The sequence below is a fragment of the Aptenodytes forsteri genome, unplaced genomic scaffold (assembly GCF_000699145.1).
Source record: "Aptenodytes forsteri isolate BGI_AS27 unplaced genomic scaffold, ASM69914v1 Scaffold361, whole genome shotgun sequence".
In the NCBI taxonomy this organism is placed as follows: domain Eukaryota; kingdom Metazoa; phylum Chordata; class Aves; order Sphenisciformes; family Spheniscidae; genus Aptenodytes; species Aptenodytes forsteri.
This window is the reverse complement of record NW_008796212.1, coordinates 149789-171639: the sequence shown is the minus strand read 5'-3', so window position 1 is coordinate 171639 and position 21851 is coordinate 149789. Positions and strand designations below refer to the sequence as shown.

At 41.3% G+C, this 21851-nt stretch overlaps 1 protein-coding gene across 7 annotated transcripts in view; it reads right to left on the bottom strand.

The window, feature by feature from the left end:
• The window catches only part of PUM1 (pumilio RNA binding family member 1), a 73503-nt gene that overhangs the window by 30455 nt on the left and 21197 nt on the right, over positions 1–21851 (bottom strand). For 2 of the 7 annotated variants that reach the window (XM_009288297.2, XM_009288299.2), the window contains 6 exons: positions 15425–15533; positions 12575–12753; positions 10334–10500; positions 9078–9348; positions 3015–3108; positions 1567–1683 (listed from right to left, as the gene is read on the bottom strand). In XM_009288297.2, the coding sequence (XP_009286572.1) occupies positions 1567–1683; positions 3015–3108; positions 9078–9348; positions 10334–10500; positions 12575–12753; positions 15425–15533 (937 nt within the window). The remainder of the gene's footprint in view (positions 1–1566; positions 1684–3014; positions 3109–9077; positions 9349–10333; positions 10501–12574; positions 12754–15424; positions 15534–21851) is intronic. The other 5 variants (XM_009288298.2, XM_009288304.2, XM_009288301.2 and 2 more) reach the window with 3 other exon arrangements.

Genomic DNA, 21851 nt, shown 5'->3' with positions numbered 1-21851 from the left:
GTGCTCTAGCACCTCTTCCCCGCTAAGTCCTGACGGAAGCTTCCTACTTATATTCGCCACCAAGAGTGAACTCTTGGTCATTCACGCTAAGTCCTGACTGAAGCTTCCTACTTATATTCGCCACCAAGAGTTCAGGTCATTCATTCACTGCCACACATTCATCATCACATGATAGTTTATCGACTCCTGGACTATTAGAAATATCCTTGTACTCTAGCTCTTGGCTTTCTTCCATTTAATCACAGCATCATTTGTTTGCCAACAACATGTTGTTACCTAAACTTAATCTTGCATTGTTATTATGCAATCAGCATACAAAATTCACAGCAGCCAAAAAGTCCAAAGCCCACATCTTCAAGTTAGAATCTTGATTCTTTACATACTTGCATATGAACCATTAAAAATGCCATCCAACCGGGTAACAGTTGCTGAAATCCCATTTCAGAGCTTGACCTGATACTGGCCTCAAAGCTTAAGAGCTAAGCGGCAGTTACGTAAGAGCTGTTAAACACGCCGAAAAGTCACGTACCAAACCACAATGCTGTTTGGCAGAGCGCTGTATTCACGAACAACCAACATTTTATGGTTCTGATTTGGTACAAGCTATCCCACAGAGGAAGAGATTTGCAGTGAGTATACAAGTTGTAAATGGAGCATGGCAACAGCGTGCCAGCTCCACTAAAACTCACCACTACTCTGAACTAAGCAGTTTTTATTTAAGATGTAGAAGGCTTCCTTTCCCGGTGGCTAATGGAAAGAAAAGCATGGTTATAAAAATGTTTTTCTGAAAGTACATTCTTCCTTTGTCCTCAATGCTTAGGCAAGAACTTTATGGCATACACAGCAAAAGTTCAATGTACAATGTGTTCTTCATGCTGCCTCATAAGCTGTTTTACCGAGCTGTCATCTCAAGATACAACAATTTTGCCTATGACAGTTGGCAAGATTTGGAAACTGATATGTGAACGTTTGGGAGAAAGATCTTGCACAAAGACAAGAGCCACCATCTTTGCTTACCATCTGGAAAACTGCATATTCACAATATAAGCCTCACAGCAGATATGGGATGTTTTTACCTAGAGAACCTAAAAAGCATAAATTCTTAACAGACTCTAGCAAAGGGGAAAGATATCATTTGCAGGATGCACTACAGTAAATCAAGCTAAACAGCAACAAGATACAACTTTCCTGGCAGGAAAACACATCCTCCATCTTTCTACCATTTAATAAGCATATTTTCAAAAGGTATCTCTTACTACTGTCAGTTACCAAAACACCCCAAACATGTAGCAACATTTATGTCTGCAAGTGTTCCATTTCAGATTTGCTCTGGTTGTTTATCCTCAACAGAAAGAGAGCCCATAGCAAGTGTTATACAAGAATTATCACATTTAATCTACAGAAAATAGGGTTTCCAAGACAAATTCTGTTTCAACTCACTGATACACAATTATCTCTCCACAGAAATTACAATGTACTAATATTTAATTTCCACAATCACAGACTCAAGAACAGTTTTGGTACAGAAAACGGTCACGAATACACAGTCCACTGGAAGCATCTCACCTAATGTCGCAGCTGCTGCAAGTCCGGCTGCATACGGATCTGTTCCCGGTGGAGCGGCGCTGATGATGTACGGGTTGGGGACAAAGGCAGCAGGAGCTAAACCTGCTGAAAACATACCTGTCAGTAAAAACAAACAACTAGAACTGAAGCCCTACCAAAATACCACTGGCTACCTGGCTGGTGAACACAAAAGCTCACGTTGCTTTAGTACGTTCAAGCTTTTTACAGGTTGTGTAGGGAGTGAGCAACCACTGCATTTCCCAGAGTCTTAATAGAACAATCTACAGAGGATATAATTTACATAGAAGAAACCTAATTCCAAGGATGCAATGCGCCATAAGGAAAGCTGAAGTGGTAAAATACTCTATATCCAATACCCATACTTGCTCAGGTATCTCTGGTGCACAGACACACCCTTACTGTTTAGGTGACTGTTAACACCAGCTAGATATTAACATCATCTAATTGCTTGTTACTATTCTGTATTTTCTAGAGCAAGTTCCTCAAGAACCAATTTACCCTACTTCCTGAGTTCCATGCCCCCTACACAATACCAGTACTTCAATTAATTAGTCTGGAAGGAGCTCAGGAGTGTACAGGCAACATCGCAGGGCACTATCACTGCCGTGCACGCATTACCTTCCTCTGCAAGGAAACAGTTTAATCATTAGAGAAATTACTGGTGGGCGGGAGGGGGGTGTGGAGGGGAGGTGAAGGTGAAGGGGAGTAAGTTAAAAAGCTAAATAATTTTAATTCAGGTCTATCCCTGAACTCCAATAAGCACACAAGTGCACTGCACAGAGCTGGGACTGTCCCAACATATTTGTATGGGGCTTTTGGGTAGGAAGAACTACCACTTAAATTGCTTATTGTGCTAAAAACATTTAACCCTAAGATAGTTTAACTCCAATCATCCACGAGTAGCCCTTCTACAGTTCTCCTGTTTTTCTAGGCACAGGATTAAGTGCTTTCTTCCAGTTAATCTATACTGGTTTAATAATATGAATCATGTGTTTGCATAAATTACATCTTTAAGTTAAAGTCAGACCCCAGGCAGCTGACCCACAGGAAGCACATTCAGGTGTATGCTGAATTGTGCATTTTTCCCTCACTTCACTGTGCCACTTACCTCAATTCAAGCCTCACTCAGAGCAAGCAAGTACTTCAAAACGCTCTCGTTACTGAACAGCACTCTCAGCAAGGGTAAGAGTGTCATTCCTGTCAGACATGAATGCTCTAGACCTTTTAAAGTGTGCAAGAGACACCTCCAGAATTTTTCAAATAAATCTTCAAACAATATACTTCTGCTTGCATGTCAATTACCAGTTGCAAAAACATATTTAGGATTCTCTAAAACCTACCAATCCTTTTTCCCTGCTATTTTCCCAACATATTCTGAGGACTAACAGAAGTCCAGCAAAATGTAGTGTACTAAATGCAAGACTTACCTATGTGAGGCTGATGGGCAGCTGCCAACGCGTACTGCTGCTGCTGCGCTGCTGTTAGTTGTTGAACAGCAAGTGCATTCGGTCTTTGGAACAACTAAAAGGACAAAAGCACAAATATGGTCCTTTACTCATGCACAAAAAGCATTCTCTTACTCCCTTTTAAAGCAATTCCTTTACACTAGATTTATTTTCACAACTACAGACACTCCTCTTTAAAGGGAAACATTTCAAAAGGAACTGAAAAAAAACAAACCCCTTTGAAATCAATTGCCCATGATAATCCACCTGAAAAAAAAAAAAGTGCTTCTGAAGTACAGCTAAACCACAGCCAGGCTTTTCTCTGCTATTCTCCGCACAATGCCTGAAAGCCTTTTTTTTTTGTCCCCAACTCCTCCTCAAACACACAGCCCCTAACTGCAGCCTGTGGATCAGCAGTAGCTGCTATGAGCACTTCCAGATCTTGAACAACACTCAGCACAGTGACATCGCAGTTACACCAGTGGACAACCCGTGCGACTCTCCCAGATGGTGTGAAGCGGCAAGCGGGACGGCAGGCGGGCTGCAGAGCGAGGCATGGGAGAGATGATACACTTGAGATGGCTTCAGAGCCAGCTGAAAAGCCATCAGATGGGATACCAGCCTTGGGAGCTCACAAACCCCTGGACAAAACGCTTCCTTTACCTGCCAGCCTTCCACCTCCAGCATCTCCTACGTGAATCCAGGCAAGGAGCGTAAATTCTTCTTTGAACAGACAGAAACCAGACCCGGAGACTTTTTGGTTAAGCCATCCAAAGTATATACAAGTTTGCCAGCTTACAGCTTACTACAATCTTAGGGAGCAATGGGCGGTGTTATTGAGAACAGAACACAACAGTGTTATTGAGAACAGTCGTTCTCAATAAGGAAAAAAGAGAGAGGATTACATTAGTCTTTCTTTAAAGAAAAAATACTTTTGCTTAGGTTTTTTTTCTTCATTCATCCAAGTCCTTACTGAGCTTACTTCCCCAGCTTCGTGTGCCAGAGTAGATGCTTCTACTTAAGTGAATTCCCTGCATCAATCCATTAGCAGACTATCACTCAGCTCTAATTAAAACATTTAAGAACACACAAGCTGAATGGCTCTGAAACTATCCAGAAGCAACGTTCATCCCCACTTACTTCCAAAAGTGATCATTTGAGGTGTGAACGACTTCACAAACCGCCGTGACAAATGTTTTCTCTCTCCACTCACTTGGAAAAAAATAGGCCTAAATGCCATACAATTTTCACACCTATTATCTCTGCCCTCCTTTCAGACAAGTATGCTACTTCAGCTGTCAGAAGCAGCAATAAGTCTGCCCAAATTTTTGGCAGAAATTCACAACCATCAAGAAGCAGCATGGAATCATTTAGAAAATTAGGGGGTTTTTTATAGGCAAAAATTGGAGTTGGTTCTCCTGAGAGCAGGATGAGCAACTGCTCTGTTTAGGCAGGAAATCTGAAAAAAAGATGGGTGATAGTCTACCTCTATTTTCTTCTCTTTTTACAAGTTCAGAAGGAGAAAAAAAAACAAACATGTTAAGGGCTCAGTATCAGATTTAAGATGTGGAAACTCAGTACTTAGGGGATCCAGAATTGATCTTCTGTGTGCCAAAAACCTAGTCACAACTGTTTTCCCCAAAGATTGCTCACAGATTGCTCACCCCTTAAGAGGCTGGGGCCCCTCCATATATCCAAGGAGTATTGTAATGCTGCTTATGGAAAAATATATCAAATCCACAGTTACTTTATTACCTCCCTGGGCCTAACATCAGGAGGGCCATAAAACACTCCTAGCAGTCTTTATGCAAAATACACCTTTTTTTTTTTTTCTTTTTCCTTTTCTTTTTTCAAACATGTCATTCAACAATACTTCATGCTTACACAAAGTTGAGTGCTTGTAAGGGGTGTAATCTTTGTTAATATACCATCTTTCATTAGTAGCTGGTTCAAATGCTCTACTGACGTCTTTTAGTTTAAAAAAGCAAGGACATCACGGACAATGTGACCTACAGAAAATAGAATGAGGGACACTGGCTCTGTAGGAGTCTCCAGCAACATCTCATTCGGGGGGAGAAATATATATATCTCTCTCTCCCCTAAACTGCTTCACTGCTGGGTGTAGATACATCTAGAACAGCCATCCTTGTTTTTGTGGTCTACTTTTGTATTGAGTTCAGCAATCCAATATTTTAGCTTTTTTCGGCTGCAAACACTTCACCAAAACCTTTCATTTTTGTATTTTTTTGCACCCCTGGGATCCATTTTTCCAGTCTGCTAATGTGTATTCTGCCAAGGTGAACAGCAGAGGAAGTGGCTAGATTATTAGTTGCCCGCCTTAAGGGCAAAAAAGCACTTATCTTCTCTGAAAATACTTTTTCTTGTGCTCAGTTTACATGCGTGATGACTTCCACACCTCCCAAATGCATCTCAATGATCCATTTTTTAATTAGAAGTACTAGCAAAAAAAAAAAAAAAAAAGAATCCACAACTACTCAAAGCATGAATATTTCACCTGCTGCTGTTGTATCTTTTTTCGGTTGTCTGCTTGCTCTCTCCCCCTCTTGTGAGCACAGCCGACGACTGCTAAATTTGCCTTTCAGACATACAAGTACCCACACCAGCTTTGTGCATTTTTCTTTTGCTGAAATCAAGCCACAGTATCCAAAACGCTCTGCAAACGGTGGCTGTCAGCAGCTGTTAGTTTACCTAAAGACTCAAAGGGGGAGATTGAAAAGATGCTCCTTTACCTAAATTACTGGTATTACAGAAGGGAGGAATAAGGAACAGAGTGGCTGGGCAGAGTCCTTTCATTTGCTCAAGAAAATCACCGAGAGTATGTCTGCAGCCTCAAGTCAAAGAAACCTAAAGACTTAGCTCCAACTTAGTGATGCTTACTTCCTCAGACAATATTCTTGAGCCTCTTTAAAGCCACATGCAAGCGTCCTGCATTCACACTGCTGCAAGCATGAGGAAGGGCTGGATTCCTTCTGCCTGCAGCAGACCTCCTCTCAAATCTTTATGGCGTTTCCCTTCCAAAGGAAGGTCAGATAACTGTTGGTATCTACGCCATGCACTCGGGCAGCGACTCAAATCAGCGACCTCTCCTTCTGCCCACTTTAAATCGCAGTTTCTGCAAGCCTGCAAACCCAGACTCTAGACTCAGCCTACCCGCAGAAACTCAGTGTGAACAGCTAAAACTTTTTGCAGCTGCAGATTTCATACTGCCTGTAGTATATATACAAGGAAGTGGAGCCAACAAAAACGATCACAATTTCAGGCTTTACTTAGCCAGAAAAGCCCCTATACCACATGAGCTCTGGGAATCATCAACTCCACATATTTAGGAAAAGTTATTAAAGTCTCAATGCACTGTCTCCCTCTGCTGACAGCAAAGACCTATATTCCAAAAAACTATGTATCAGTATTAAAATGTGGTCTCCAGTAAGTGCAAAAAGGAAAGAAACCTCTTTGACAGGAATATTAACTAGAATTTACAAAGTGAGGCTGAAGTTATTAAAAAAAAAAAGTATGCACGGAGCATTTTAGCCTGTTAGAAATCACATTCAGAGTGAAAACCTACAAACTACTGACAGTTTCAGAGTTCAGTAGGATCACCCGACGTTTCAAAAAGCGAGGCTATTTTCCTCTCTCACACGTGTACACAAATGAAGTATCATTTGCAACACGTGGGGGAGTTCATCGAGGGAATTCCAAGAAACCAGAACATCGCAGTCTGTATTATACAGTTATGGGAACATTGTTAAGATTAGATTTCTGTAAGCCAGTTTCTTCTGCAATACAAACATCTGACATCTCTAATCAGATTACACATGGTTAAGACCTTCCCTTCTTAATATTGCTTTTAGCTGTACTTGCTTGTAATCCCTTCAAAGTATATGATGCTTCCCAACGGACCAAGAAAGACACTTTTACAGACGAGATCCTTTTGTTCAGGACATATTTCCTTCTGACAACTGAATGGAACAGACTATACTGCCAAAAGACAGAGTTCTTTCACGCAGGCTATAACTGGCAGACAGCGAATACCAAGAAACACTGGCTGCTGGATATCACATATTAAGAAAATGGGTACAACTCTGAGCCAAGATACATTGCATTTACACAAACGTGCACTGAGAGTTCACATTTGGCAGAAGAGTGAATCCTTATCTTTACTACAGCACTTATGCTTACAAAAGCCTGACTTTTGCATTTACTGTAGGTGTAAGTAGCTATTGCAACAAAGCTGAAACTTTAAAATAACAGTCCTTATTAAACAGCCTGGCCTGCCTATTCTCAGCATGACCTGGGTGGGAGCTAAGCATGCCAGAGCAACTGGGTGGGCAGGTCGCTGTGCTCCCAGTGCCAGGACCTCCTGCTCCCTGCCAAAATTCACACTTCAAAGAGACAAGAAAGAACTGCAGCTTCACAGGCAACCCTACAGAAAGTTTTCAGCATGATTACATGGAGATGACATCAGCTCTACGTGGCTATTACCCATCCACTTTATATAAAGGAAAAAAAAACCAGAACAGGCCTGTCTACAGGGCCATCCAGAGCCAGAGCCAGAAAGCCGTACTGCAATCACTTCTGAAACCAGCACACTTTCCAAGTCGTTCTTACTTCGAGAGTTTTTATTTCCACTAGCTAGGCACAAGACATGCCAAATTTTAAATCCTATTTTTAAAGGCTGGAAGAAACAAATAAAAACTACTTGAACTTGTAAATGAGCCTTAATTTAAATAAAATACACTAACAGACAAAATACAAATTACAGGCTTCACATTCCTGGAGTTATTTTCCCATGTCTAACAGTTCTTTAAAAATCAGTTCAATTATTTAGCTCTAACATACTGTTTTAAAAAAATCCACACGTTTCATTGTTTGAAAGTAATTCTTGCATTCAAAGTCCTACACCAGAGTAAGAGAAAGACCTGAAACTAGCTTTTTTTTCCTTTTTGAACTATACAGCAGCTATTTAGTTTAATCATTAAAAATTTTTCCATCATTAACCTCCCAAACATGCTATATAATAAAACAACCGATTAAGCTATAACACAGATATTTACATTGCTTTTAAGACTATGGTAACTCTCTGAAGGTGGGCCTTTAGCACAAACTTGGCAACGGCCTTTCCTCAATACAGCATGCCAACAGGCTATTTTGCTAAGAAATATCAGGTATTTCAGGAAACCCAGGACTAGTTATACACTCTTGCAAATCAGCTACAACAAAGGATTTTATTCTTCTTTGAGGGATATCATAGTTACAGAAGGAAGGCAATAAAAGTTTACAATCATTACCCAAACTAACAGGAACAGGAGTGAATTACGAGTCGATCGTTGGATCTAGGCCCAGCATTCAAGAGAAGCCAACAGCAGAGCAAGGACTTGCGTTACTTGTCCGGGATGAGAAGCTTGGGCCGCTTGCGTGGGAGAAAAGGTCAAACAAACCCGCTGGGCTGAGATAAAGTTTTGTAGTATTGGACTCTGACCTCAGATTTTAAACCATGCTCAAGTACGAGCAAGCCAGTTTAAACTCATTATTCCTTCAGTCTGCTCCGGTTCGGTACTGCAGAGATCCCAAAGCAGGGCTGCAACACCAAGGCTGAACAGTCGTTTGACCTTTAAGTCACTTTAAGGGCTCGAGGGTGGGTTGTTTGTTGGGTTGGGGGGGGCTATAGGTTTTTTTTCTTTTGTTTAGCAGTTTTTACTAATTTAAAGCTCTTCTCCAATGCAAACTTACTCAAGCGACAAATCAAACTTACTCAAGCTAAATACACAGAAACACACTGTTGGTAACTGTTGTTTATTACAGGTCCTTAAGACTGCTGTTCAGACGGCCATGTTAAGTAGATCTCCTGCATCGAGCTCCCTAGGGGTACACATGCAGCACTCTATAGGTGGCATAGAGATGACGAAACCATTCCAAGTCTTCCTCCGTCCCTCTCCCCAAGACAAGAGCCTGAGCTCATGCTAACCCCAAGATGACTCTCCTGGAGGAACTGGAGCAGTAGGGTAGGACCAACGGCCGACACTTTACCTGCTGTTGGGAATTGTAATCGAAGAGCCCCACAGTGGCTGCGCCCGAGTCCACAGGTACTTGAGTGCCAGAATAATCAAACTGAAGAGGCTCCATGCCAACGTGCTCCATGGGATCCAGAGGGACGCTCTGGGACTCGATGTTGGAGAAATCCTCCACCGGCTTGGCACCATTAGTACTTGCCAGCTGGGCTAAGCCTTCTGATCCATTCTGGTTTGGACCCAGAAGATCTACTTCACTAGCAGAGTTCTGGCAATTACCAGGTGTACGGCTACACAGAAAGAAAAAAGATACTCGTCACTAAGCACGTCCATTTAATGCTATGTCACACAGCATCGATTAACAGCAACAGACTAGTACTCACCAGAACTGCTTGTAAATGTTGTGGTAAAGGGGACAAAGATAAAAGGATGGTCTGAAATAGTTCCCTAAATGAATTCTACAGAACAATTTATGTATTTAAAAAAAACCAACCAAACAAAAAACCCACAAAACCCCCAGTCCACCTGCCTCAAAGACCTGTTACAGTACAAGTCTAAAAAAAATTTCAGTTTCTTTTTTCTCCTCAATTGAGGAGAGAGTCAGCCATAACAAGACAGGATTTCAGAAATGCCAGTTATTTTTTCATAAAGCTATTTGGCAATTATTAACCATGTAACACTCTGGCACTGTATCTCACTTGAAACCTTTCTAAAGTAGCTGCCATGGTTTCCTAATTACCTAACATAAGCACTGGACTCAAGTGGGAAATGGTTCATCTCAGTGCGAGGGCCAGCAGTGTGCGCCTCACAGCACATTTGTTTTGCTTTTACAGTTTTCCTACATGTTAACACGAGGCACAGCAAGTAGGTAAGCTAGCAAGAAATACAAATGCATTGATTACATCAATAGCCACAATTTCAGAAGGCTTTAATCTTGAGAGCTACAAGGAACAAGTCCAAAACCACAACTATAATCTAGTCTAGTATAAAAGCAGAGTCAACATCTTCAGTAGGTATTTCCATAGGAAGCCCACACAGAGTAATTAAAAACAGGTGTGAAAATAAAACAAGATTACAATATACAGAAATAGGTCTGCATTGACTAGAGCTATCAGATGTTATCCTCCACCTTCCCACAGTGCTTCCCTGTGCACATTATAACGTCCTTATGACACTGTTTCAATGAGTCAAAGGTTTTTCACTACAGCATGGAAAAATCTTTCAAAAAAATGCTAAGTGGGACACTGATTAATTATTAACTAATGGTGCACGTACCTGAAGTCTTTGACATCTGCGTCGATTCCATTCTGCACAGGCAAACCATTTGTTTTATCCATCACATCCCCCTCCTCCTTCAGATCTCCTAATTTATCGCCATCAAATGTGCCCTTATTTTTCTTATCCCCTTTGTCATTCTCATCATTCTCTGCATCCCTTGGCCCCTAGGCAAAAGAGACATTATTTTAATAAGCTTAGTTTTCAGATCAATTTTACTTTTATTCCAAGATGGTAACAAATCAAAGAAACGTGTCACAATAAAGTAAGTCACTTGCAAACATTAGTTCTTACAAATAAAAATGTAAAAAAGCAAAATAGTCAATCATAATTGAAGAAATAAGGGAATTAGTTCTCACTCTTCCAAGAGACGTTTTATCTATCTATTCAGTTTCTTCCATTTAGTAATTCAGGGTCTGCTTCTATAGGCTCTAAAAATCCCACCCCAAAATAATTTTAAAGACTATTTATCCAAATCCTCTTTCTAGATAGGACTTAGGCACTTCAAAATTACCTCAGGAACTTTTAAATACGACAGCACGTACTGAAGGGGTATAAACTGAGTTAGCACCTCTCCGAAAGTCTCGGTGTCAAAGATGCAGTAATTGACTGGCCAAGTGCATGTATTTGAGCAGAACAGGATCACCTTGGGGGTGCTGCGCGGTACGTGCGGGGGGAGGGGGGCACTACTGTGATTTGCACAGTGAATTCCAAAGTACGGCTCATTTAAGAGCACTCAAGTCAATCACTAGTTCAATCATTGGTTCATATAATCCTAAAGCACATTTTTGGGAGTGAAAAAGGAAGGAAAAACAAAAAAAGAAAAAAAAGGATTTCTGTTCTGTTGAGCATTTTATGAGTGGTATTACATCTGCAGCACTTCTGCCCTTAATGTCTGCATTTTATTTCACTTGGGAGAAGAATAAAGGGTGATTATGCCAGGGGCAGAGTTTTGAACAACAAAAGGGAGAGGAAAAACAACATAATTTATGATAAAAAACAGCAAGGGGCATATAAACATATTTATCAGAGACAGCTTTGGTGCTGTCACACAGACAGACATTCAAACCCTGTCTTCCACTTCATTTGAGGGAAAAGTACTCCGTACATAACAGGGCATTTGAACCCTCTATCAACAAAATCATTTTTCCATTCTCTTTAATTGGAGAGGGGGGATTTTCCCCCCCCATATTTAGAAAAAAGATTGTTTTAAAAGCAATCATTTTCCGATACTTCTTCTTAAAGAAAATAAAATCGTGCTTCCCTAATATTAAAGAGCAGACTTGGAAATGCCAATTGTAAATACAAATTTGGAGCCCAGTTCTCAGCCACACAATGTGATATTCACCAATGAGACCCTTCGTTTCAGAACTGGCGTCCTGACTATCAATGCTGCGGAGCAGACACCTCTCTAACCCCCAATTCAGATGATAAATCAGCTCCTTCCACTGATTGTTCATTTCTCAAAAATCATCTTGCTTAGGCTTAGGGTTCAAGAAGGTTATCAGGTGCCCACTAACGAGGGACAAAAATAAGAGGATGGATGAAGGAAACCACAAATCAGCTCCCTGAAGAGATGAGCACAGCAGTCTAACAGTAACAAACCTAATGTTTTTCGACAATTCCTGATCTAGCACTTGGCCGATGAGGTAGGGCTGAGATGCAGCCCCTTTTTCCCCACTACAGGGATGGGGCTTGATTACGCCTCTCACACCACATCCTTAGATTCGAGGCAGCAGCAACTGTGCTCCCTTCCCCACCCCACGAAGCACTGTGACTAATGCCATTTCTCCACAGGAAACGATACGACCTTGAAAGCATTCCCCAGCTGGAGTGGCTTTTGTAGCTACATTACGTTTCTAGCATCATTACATGGAGCTTTTTGTTCTTAGCCAGCAACAAAGCAGCCACACGCTCATTCAAAAACCACAGGTATATTTGCATACTTTTCCAATGACAAGCTTAGATGGGGTGTTACTGCCGGTGTGCTTATCCGAAGAACCAGGGAATGTCAGCAACCTTCACATCCTTTACACCCATCTCCCATACTGCATCCCCTAAGTCAAGAACAACGGTTAAACTGCTAGCCGACCCATTTTAAGAAAGATAGCTAAACTAAGAACAAATAAAAGAAAGAACAAACATCTGCCTTTAGGAATGGATTAACAAACAAACAAACCAAGCAGCAAATGGAGAAAATAACATAATGGGAACTCAAATGTCAGAATCAGGCACACTTACAAATCCTCCTTTCCTTAGGCAGGAATCTCCAGGAGATGAGCTCAACACATACTCCACCATGCTAACTCCAAGTCCTCCACTCTCTGACCGTGGTGAAAGCACTGAGTTGACTTCACTATTCACATGAAAGCCCTGACCAGGTCTTCTCTGAACCATAATTGGTTGGGAAACAGAGTGATCTGGAACAAAAACATGTGCAATTCTTATAAATAGATCCAACTATTCAAAGGAGGCAAGTCATTAAATACGTACTCTCTAGTGTCTTAATTGTACTAAGAAGTGCCAACTTTTTGACTCTGATGATATCCGTTAGAAAAAGCAGGATGGCTTTCTCATTTTTTAAATACTAGAACCTGTAAACCTACAAGCGGTAACTACATTTAAAGTCTAAAATCATAAAATTTCAGGAATTTAAGTCTCTAAGTAAAGGTTGCAATTAAAAAAACAAAGTTCTAGTTTTTAGTAAAACTCTTGCATTAGTACAGTGAAAAAACAGTCAGTCTTGGTTTGTCATTTAAAACATCATCCTACCATTACAGCAGCCTACATTTGTTTTCTTGGTCATATGAACTGCCATATTCATGTCATGATCAGAGCTTCTCTTAGCTGCTATTTCCTCAAGAAAAAGTTTATGAGAACTTCATTTCCTCTTCCTCATCCCCTGCCCTCCTGCATCCGCTCCATCCCTTTATCCCCTCTGCAGCATGAGGGTTTGAGATCCAGCCAGAACAGACTAAGGATAGATGTCTCCAAGTCCTTACGAGCTCTGCAAAAATAGGTGGCTGGGCAGCAGAAGGTGACCTTACATCCCCAACGAGGGAAGGGAAGAAGTACTCTGCTCCTGCCTGCTCAAACTGGCGGTAGTCCACGAGTCAGTAACAATGGGCAGCAGATAGAGCAGTTGCCAGGGGATGGTGGAAGGGACATGCAATGATATCGATACTGTAGTTTCCTTATAAAGCAGGTATAAGCTGTCAAGAGAAGTAATTCTATTCTATCATTAATCCCAGCTATGCTGTCCTGCCTTCTCCCTCAAGCCAGCACAAGAATCTATGGGGCCACAAAGTACAGCCGACTGGGGACACTTTTTCGGGATAAAGTTAACACAGAAAAGATAAAAGCTAGTTTTAACCCAGATCAATTCCCCAGCAGGTTTCATTGCACTGCTGCATAACTACTTGTACCACCAGGAGGGGAAGAAAGGAGTGGCCTGCATCAGACAGGACTGCTTCTTTTAGCGGTACTGGCTTCAAATGCTTTAAAACTACACTTCAAGGCAGCGTAGTGAAGAACCAAAGCCATATGGGAGGACTGCAGTGCACACTGTGAACACAGACAGGAAGGAAAATGGATGGAGCGAAGAGCATCTTACAGAAAACCAGGCTTCATTAGTTCCACTGTCCATGGAACAAACTAGTCTTCTGGCCAAGGACACTTCCACACCCCTCCTCCAAGTTCTGCTCCTTTCTCTGGGGCAGTGACCTTGAGCAACTGCTCAGACCATGGCTGTTCTCTTCATTTTAGATGAGCAAAAGGGGAAACTATGACTTCCCTGACTCACAGACAGCAGTGCAGGCCATGGCTCAGGAATAAAGGCAGTAAGGTGCACAGGATTAATTGAGAATAAACAAAGGAAGACATGAGACGAAGGGCTTTGACTCATGGAGATTTGTGATCAACCAGCACAGGAGGTTACCTCCCCCAGATGTCTACCCTGCCTGTCTGGTGGATGTAACCAGCCCAACAACAGAGGCAGCAAAGGAGAAAGTCTCTTCCTCAGCTGTTGCTGTTCAGAGTCTGGCTCAGCCCTTTAATCCACCCTCAACTTCAGCTTATATTAATACAACCAGGCACAAACTGTTGTTGAGGACTGGATGCAGGCACAGCTATGGAGATCCACTGCGGACAGGCAAGTCAGGCAGCTGGAGGCAGCAGCTCCCCAAAATCTCCGCAGTACCCAGCCAGACTGCAATATTCAGCCGATCAGATTTTGAGAAGCTTTATCCCCTTTTCACAGCCATTTTGAAATTCAAATAATAAAAAATGCCCTTATCACTATCCCAATGCCTTTACTCTAATAATGGATATTTTCAGCAGGAAAAAAACCCCACACAACAGTGAAGTTCCTCGAAATTACATCTCTCTTGGAGCTGTAGTTCTGCACAGTTGTTTGGAAACTGCACGAGATACTCAGCGGTGTTTAAGGACCATATTCATTACATATAGAAAGCACGAAAATAAAAAGTAAAAGGTTAGCATTTCAAATTCAGCACATGCATGGGATTTTTTGCCATTTAACTAAAACCAACCTGAACACTCTCCCCTTAAATTCAAAATAAGGGACAGTCTCTGATCCAAGAACAAAACTCTTGGCAGATAAACTTCAACACCACTAATTCAAAACATCACTTTTTTTTCTTTTTTAAAATGAATGTTGTTGGGTTTTGGTTGGTTGGTTTAGTATTTAAAAAATTGTGGGGTTGTTTTTGGGGGGTTTATTTTACTAATCTTGTTCTCTATTATCTTTGTTCAAACTCAAGTAATCCCATGCCAAGGCAGAAAATACATCAGAAAGTTTAAATTGAAATTTTAATAGCAATCTAAAATTTTTGAGCAGATAAACAAAAGGGTACACACGTTCACATTAGACAATCTTTTTATAACTATGGATATCTTTTAACTCTATCACAAAGCAGTGTGGGTTTTTCTGTTAGTTTTCTATTATGTAAAACAGATGATTTTAAAAATCTTTTAAAAGCTGTGTCATCCAGACTGGCCAGCAATTTTGAGTAGATGAGTTGCACATTTCTGTATTCAACCCCAACTAAATTAAGTAAATAATTGAGCTACCTGATGTTCCCCAAGCACTGTCTCTCCACTGATCTCCCAGAAATATCCCTTTTGGTCCATCTTTGCTGGAATCATCAGATTCCCAAAACTTTTTACCCGGCAACAGCTGCTGCAATTAAAAAAAAAAAACAAAAAACAAAGCATGATTAAAATAAGTATAAAATGCAAACATAAACCATAAGCGTCTCCCTTCTAAACATGAATCAATCATTAAACACAAACTGATACATGCTTTATAATCAAAATATTTACATACTCCTAGGGTGAAAGCCATACAGCAACTGAGATAATGATTCAATCTCAGCAATCCTCTTACATTCTTAAATGCTTTATGAACCCCACACACGTAAGCACACACATACAATTTACATTCTCCAGCCTCTCAGCATGAGAGCTACTTGCAAGAAAAATATTCGCAGAAAAAACTGTTCTCATCAGAACATTATCATGACTTCCACCTGAGCTGTGAGGATACCTCTAAAACTACCCAGCACTTCCAGCACAAATTCTTGCCTTCAACTACTGAGGTTCTGATGCTGGCAGGGACAGAATAGCTCAAGAGGTGCCAAGAGCTCTCACTTCTCGCTCATTTAATGACTGCTGAGGACTCTCCATGCTATGAAGGTTATTTGTAAACACTAATAAGAGTGAACAGTTCTGGGCCACCGCACCTGCCGCGCATGTATTGTTCCTACCAGATGAAAAGAAAAAAAGGTTATGCACTTACTGAGAACGAGACAGAAAGTCATCCTTGGCTTGAATGAATCCAAGGATGATTGTTCTGAAGTTCAGTAGATGGCAGAAAGAACAGCGTGTCCTATTTAGCCGATGTATTTTGAAAATACCAGCTTCACTGAGGAAACACCTGCCACGTGGCATCTACATATGGCAAGGGGAATTTCGAGCCCTGCTTAAGTGCCTTAGATGTCAAGCATACAATCTCCAAATTAAATCTTCAGGCTGAATGAGATGTATGCAATTCAGACAAGAAACAACAGTACATTCATAGCAAATTAACAAAATAAATGAGCCTTGCCTGCTGAAGTTGGAATAAAACTAAAGGAACTGGAAGATTAATAAGTACTTGCATCTGTTTGAAATTACCATAGAACAAACAAGAATCATCAGATTAGTCGATGTCTCCTATTTATTAGGAGTGTTGATAACTCCATACTCCATCAGCAGACGCGCAAATTTAAGGCTACTGCATAGCAGAGTAAATAGACTGCTGGATGAAGATGAAGCAAGCGTAAGTGATTTAAGAGCTCCCAGCTTGCAGTGTACTCTGGTTTAAGACAATCAGAAAAGTTGTGCTCACCATTTACTTTTTAACTTAAGGAAGATGTGTTTACTCAGAAATGTATCGCGAAGCAGGTCTGTACATATGAGATTAAACCCGAGGTTCAGATTTGGATAATTGGACAGATTACACAGAAGACAGGTAGTATAATGAAAGCAACATCAATTTTACCCCACACCTGAGAAGTAGAATTCCTTACAAATTCTAAAAAAAAAAACCAACCCAACAAAACCAAACCAAACAAAAAAACAAACCAAAAAACCCCACCACAGATAAGAGAGCAATTACATTCAGCTATTTAACTAACACTCAGAGTTGCTGTTGAGCAAAAGTAATCCTGCTTTTGCACCAAGATCAGTAGAGAATAAGATCAATCCACGACTTAAACACGGTAGTCACCTACAAGGGAAAATAAATAAATAAATGCAGTCCGTTTGGGAAAAAAGCTTGTACAGGCACAAGATGGAGGGCAGGCACGGCATCTGAGCAGACCTCAGAGCAGAAGCACTGCTGCTTCAGGGGCTGTCAGTCAAACTCCAGCTGTACACAGACGTGCAAGTTTTACGCTCCCAGCTCCTCGGCTCGCTGCTGCTGCCGACTGTAAGTCCTAAGCAAGAGCTGGCGCAGGGGCATTTTCCAGCTGAACTGAAACATTTATGCATACACCTGCATGTTGTCTATACAAGCACACAGGAATGTAAAACAAAGCAATCCTCACATACAGAGGTTGAATCAACATCTCAAACTAACACATAACAGGTCAAATTTTAGGATGACATGTGCCAGTAACACTCCTCTTGTGCCAGGCACACCAGGAGCTCCAGCACAGAGGTCACCACTTCTGAACCAGCTGAGATCCTCCTACAAGGCTGAAGACACCGTGCATGTGTGTTGGTGTGCTGTTTGCTGCCACAGCACTAAACAAAACTTATTTACAGATTAATGTTGCTCAATTAAATTGCAGTTTTTCTTTTACTGAAAGCATACACTTGTATAACTTACTTCCCCACCCTAACCTCCTCTTCCAACTCGCAATAGCTTTCCTCCTGCTAATTCAGAAGCAAAAATCTTCGTTTTCAACCTAAGGATGAGCTCATTCACCTGTGCTGGAGCACAATGCAGTGTACTCCAAAGTCCTTCAAAGGTATGTGCACTTCAACCCTACCTGGACGTACAGGCTCCAGTATGTGGGCTGTCCCCAGGGCAGGTGAAACAGCTGTACAAAAAGTGTCAGGGACAGGCAGGACTTGTACCCACCCTGCTTCACAGTATTCATTACAGATGCAGAGTCTAGAATCACAGAATGGTTTGGGTTGGAAGGGACCTTCAAAGATCATCTAATCCACGCCCCCTGCGATGAGCACGGACATCTTTTCAGCATCTTTCAGGTTGCTCAAAGCCCCGTCCAACCCGACTTTGAACACTTCCAATGATGGGGCATCCACAACTTCTCTGGGCAGCCTCTTCCAGCGTCTCGCCACCCTCATTGTAAAGAATTTCTTCCTTGTGTCCAAGAAGTCTCCCTTTAGCGCAAGGAAGGAAAAAACTTCCTTTCTCTACAGTCAAATATTTGTTCAAAACACTGGCTTTGAGTATCTGAACTTTTCAGTACAGAAACGCCAAACTTCTGTTTTCCCCAGTTCTTCAATATTTGGCACACCATCCACGCCTACAAACTCCATATCTTGCACACAGTCTGTCCAAGCGAGACCATTTAATTGCCTATTTTCTCTACCAGTTATCCCATTCTAGTTTCAGTCTTTTTCAGCAGCAAGTCATTTCCACCCAAACCTCTCAAAAAGGTTAAACTTTGAAGAAAGCATTTTAATCCAAGTGCTAAGCTACCTCTGGGTTTTCATTGTCGTCTTCCTACTGAGAGAACAAGACTCAACTTGTTCTTTTAACTCTCAAACCACTGAGAAGACGACACAGTGTTTTCCCCAGCTGCTCCTTCTCTGCAACCAGCAGAAGAAACATCATGAGATATCGGCACATCACTCACTTTTTAGAAATGTTGGTGACTTCAGGATTTATCATTGCATGGTAAACACAGCGTAGGACTGCTCATGATTCTCTCAACTGAACGATAAAAGCAGGGAAACTTGCACTGCGCTCCCCTTTAATGTAATCCAGAAATAACTCAAGACAACTGTAAGGACAAGCAACTCCCATCAGCAAAACTCATTTCAAAACACACAGACTAACCTGTTCCTCCATTTGCACCATGGAATGACATTAAGGAGGTGAAAGCCAAGTCAGTGCTCTCTAGTATTTATAAACATAAACACACATCAGGTGTGCTACAGGTTTTTTTAAGCTTCTGTCATTCCCATATTTCTTAAAATGCAGCTTTTTCACTCCTGCTGCCGCCACCCCAGCAAAAATCACTACTCTCCTCCTCATGCCATTTCAAGGAATTTTGAAGAAGAAAGCGATACGGACCGATTAAACAAAATTTTAGCTGCAGCTAAACACTTCTCATTTCCTTTGACAATACCTTACAGCGTAGAAGGACACAATCTGTTCTGCAGTCACACCTCAAATAAAGGATGAGAAGGGGCATAGGTTTGCATGGAAAGAAGTGAGCAGAATAGAGTATTTTCTTTTCAAGGAAAGAGCAATCTCTAGTTTACAAGAAAACTAAACTCCTTTCATAAGCTCTTGCATTTCCAAAATGTTAATAAGTTTTCCTGATACACACAAGAAAGCAATAGTGAATTCTAAGCTTATGAAATTTATTCCTCCTTTAAGGTAAAAGGCAAAATGGAACTTAGGCTAAAAATCAAGTATAATGCAAACCTAAGAGGAAATCTGCATCTGTAAATCAGCACAGAAAAGGGCAACAGGGAGCCCAGCAACTGCCTGGTCAGTACACTCGCAACAATAGGTAATCTCAACATTTTTAAAGCAACCCTAAAATCTGAAGCAAACCTGCTTAAAGGTTCAGCAGTAACTTCTCCTGAGGAAGTCTGCTAGAGGTAACTAAGTTCAACCTCCTTTCTTGGTTTTAATATTTTGAGGTACTCACTTTCTCATGAAATATAAACAGTGGCAACAAAATGAGATTTTTCATTTCTATCATTTTAAAATTTACAACACATTTCCAAACCAGCAGCTCCAGCAGAATTCATCAGACTAAGGCCATGCTTCGACAATACTTTGTCTTCAGCAGCACCACCAGGCAAAGGTACTTCCCCCCCCGTGCGTCTCAGGTGCCGGAGCACGTGCCCCCCTCAAAGCCCCTCTTTAGAAAGAGCAATCTTTGGCAGGTCCATGTTGCAAATTGGTCAGAGCCCTTGCAAAGAGCAGTCTGCAAATTTGGCTGCTGAGAGGGCTTGAGGAGGTAAGGGGAGAAGTTTGCAACACACCTGTAAGCACCCCCTGGCCGCTGTAAGAACAAGAATACCTTAAACCAGTATTGCTAACACAGGCATGCTGCGTCTCACAGAACACTTTCAAATCTCAATTGTAACAAAACTATACACTAAAGTTGTGGAAAGGGACATCCACAGACACCAGGTTTAGACACACTTCGTATATAGCTGCATAAACCAGGCGTACACTCCTAACTGAAAGATAAGGAAAAGAAACACTTCATATGAATATGTGTTTGTGAACAACAGCAACAAGCTGTGTTATGAAATGGAATATACATAGCAAGCTTTTATGTGTTTTCTGGTTGCTCATTTAAATATTTCGATTTTCCTAACCATACAAACTGGGTCACTACCACAAAAGGTAACAAGACCATTTCCTCTGGCTGGAGGGTGACCTGAGACTAATTTAGCCCTTTATTGTTTCACCTACCCTCTACCCCTTTCTTAAGGGTGAAAACACATCCAACAAGATCCTGAAGAACTGCACCCAAACACCTTCTTACGGTTTTGCAGTGAATCACAGACAAGGATAATAAAGAATTCTAATACTCACTGTCTCATACACACACACGCCCTTACTGCACAAACAACTACAGCTGTCCCCTACAGTTTAATCTTCCCCCCAGAAGCACAAAGTTTCTGACTGGAAGCTCTGTACCATAAGCAGAAACAAACAGAATATAAACGTTTATTTTACATACAGATTCCAGATTTATTTACAGATATTGGGGAGGGGAAAACCCAAAAGACAGTATCAACAGATGGTAGTGGGGGTCCTTGTCCTGTCAAGTACTGCTCCAACCAAAACTAGAGATTTAGCAAGCAGTAATCATCTGTACTGAATTATGCCAAGACAACGAATTTTTCCTCAGGTAAAGTTGTCAGTTGCAATGGAAAAAAAAAAAAATTTAAGTGACTATCATCCAGTTCTTCAGGTTGGAAATTAAAAAAAGAACATGCAGCAGTTTAGAACTAGGCTAGTTTATTTGTTCCCCAGTTTTTATTAAAATTGACCCTATCTAGTATGAAAATAATCCTTCTAAGCCCTCTTACAGAGGACTTACAGAGTTAGGCCAATATTCAATTTAGCAGAGCAGGGAGGAGGGGCAGGGGCGACTTACACATCAACAAAAGCAATTCTACAACCAACAAGTACAGAGCCTGTGCATATAGATCCCACTGAGATGGGATTACGAATTAGACAAATTAAGTAAACTGATCCCCTTCAGACAAGGCAAATATTAAGATAAAAGAAGCCATCTGTGCAGTTGGAGAACTCAGTATATCTGCAGCAACAGGTAGGAGAAGGCAGAGTGTGTATTTACAAGTCACATTTGGGCAGCACTGCAGGTTTACAAACACTAAGATGTTATCTACTCTAAAAAAAAGTTGCCATCTAAAAAAACAAACAAGATAGGGAGGCTGAGCACACAACAAGCAATCCGAGCTGGAGTGCCACCGGCAGCTGTACAGCTGCCACAAGGCCGGCTTTTGCTCTCCCGTCCCAAAGAACAGGCAGCTTTCTGCCAGCTCAAGGAGTTAAACTGGCTTGCAGGAGGGTCTGATAGCACAAAAAAGAGGGGCAGGATCATACGATTGGGAACATAGTGGGGAAGGTTAAAAAAATAAATAATAAATTTAATAATAAATTAAAAAAATAAATTAAAAAATCTCCATCTTGCCAGGATGGCAAGCTGTTAAGCAGTCTAACTGCATTTCACTGACCCTGCAGCCGTAAGCTGCCCCTACC